The sequence below is a fragment of the Plasmodium gallinaceum genome (assembly GCF_900005855.1).
Source record: "Plasmodium gallinaceum strain 8A genome assembly, contig: PGAL8A_v1_87, whole genome shotgun sequence".
NCBI lineage: Eukaryota > Apicomplexa > Aconoidasida > Haemosporida > Plasmodiidae > Plasmodium > Plasmodium gallinaceum.
This window is the reverse complement of record NW_021628251.1, coordinates 1,928,906-1,930,106: the sequence shown is the minus strand read 5'-3', so window position 1 is coordinate 1,930,106 and position 1,201 is coordinate 1,928,906. Positions and strand designations below refer to the sequence as shown.

Here is a 1,201-nt window from a genome sequence, read left to right as displayed (position 1 = left end):
TTAAAAAAAAAAAAAAAAAAAAAAAAAACAAATTAATTTCTTTGTATTATAAATTACTTTATTAATTATCAATAAAAAAAAAAAAAAAAAAAAAAAAAAAGATTAAATGTTGCAATACGTTTTTATTATTAAGTGCCCTGAAAAGAAACGTTAAATTGAAATTCTGTTTATATATAAATGTACTGGATATTTTTAATAAATTAAAAAAAATTAAAGAAATGATTCAGTTAAAGAGTTTTTGTGAAATATTTTATTTTAAAAATAATTTTATTCAGTGTTTTTAATTATAATGATTTCATATTTTTATGCATAACTGATTTTTTCATGAAGTTAAAATACTTCTTTTATAATTTTAATTTTGAAATTACATTATGAGGGGAAATATATTTTAATATTTTTGTATAAATAAAAGTACATTATACATTTTCTTGGTATTATATGATACGAATAAACATAATTAAGATACAAAAAAATAAAAACATATATTCTTAAAAAAAAAAAAAAAAAAAAATATATTTAAATATATATATAAGAAAATATTTTTAATTAATCATAAAAGAAATATGCCTATAAAAGAAAATGAAGTATACTCTGAAATAATAATAAGCACAAAAGCGAGCCACAAAATACAAAAATACGTGGTTGAATGCATAGAAAAAATGAAATTGGTAATAAAGAATCATAGAAAATTTTCATTATTTTTTTTCAATAATCTTATTTATACATTTTTTTTTTTAAAGGGAAAAGTAAAAATAATAGGAAAGCAATATGCAATAACTAAAGCGTTTAGTGTGTTAGAAGTTTTAAAAGAACAAGTTTCGCAATTAGAATATTATATAAAATATAATAATTTAACTGTAATAAAAGTTCTTGAAATTATTTATTAAAAAATTGAAATATATATTACATGATAATTTTGATTATATTTTTATAGGTGACGGGACCAGATAGAAGAAAACTATTGGAAATTAACATATATGTTTCCTTAAAAAATTAAACTTTAATTTACCTTTTTATTAATTTTTTGTAATTTTCTTATTTTTATATTTTAAATAATTTTTACTATTTCGTAGAAGAGAAATTTTTTCTTTCAGACAAAAACTTTGATATTTCATTTATTAATTTTTAAATTATTTGAATTATTTGCATATATATATGTATTATTTTTTTTTTTTTTTTTTTTTTTTCTATGAAATTCTCA

General features: G+C 16.0%; 1 protein-coding gene across 1 annotated transcript; it reads left to right on the top strand.

The window, feature by feature from the left end:
• Positions 1-563: 563 nt before the first annotated feature.
• PGAL8A_00318900 (conserved Plasmodium protein, unknown function) lies at positions 564-997 on the top strand (the record flags this gene model as incomplete). Its single annotated transcript, XM_028672209.1, has 3 exons — positions 564-668; positions 741-857; positions 935-997. The coding sequence occupies 3 exons, from the start codon at positions 564-566 to the stop codon at positions 995-997; spliced, it is 285 nt and encodes a 94-aa protein (XP_028528784.1).
• Between the last annotated feature and the right edge of the window lie 204 nt (positions 998-1,201).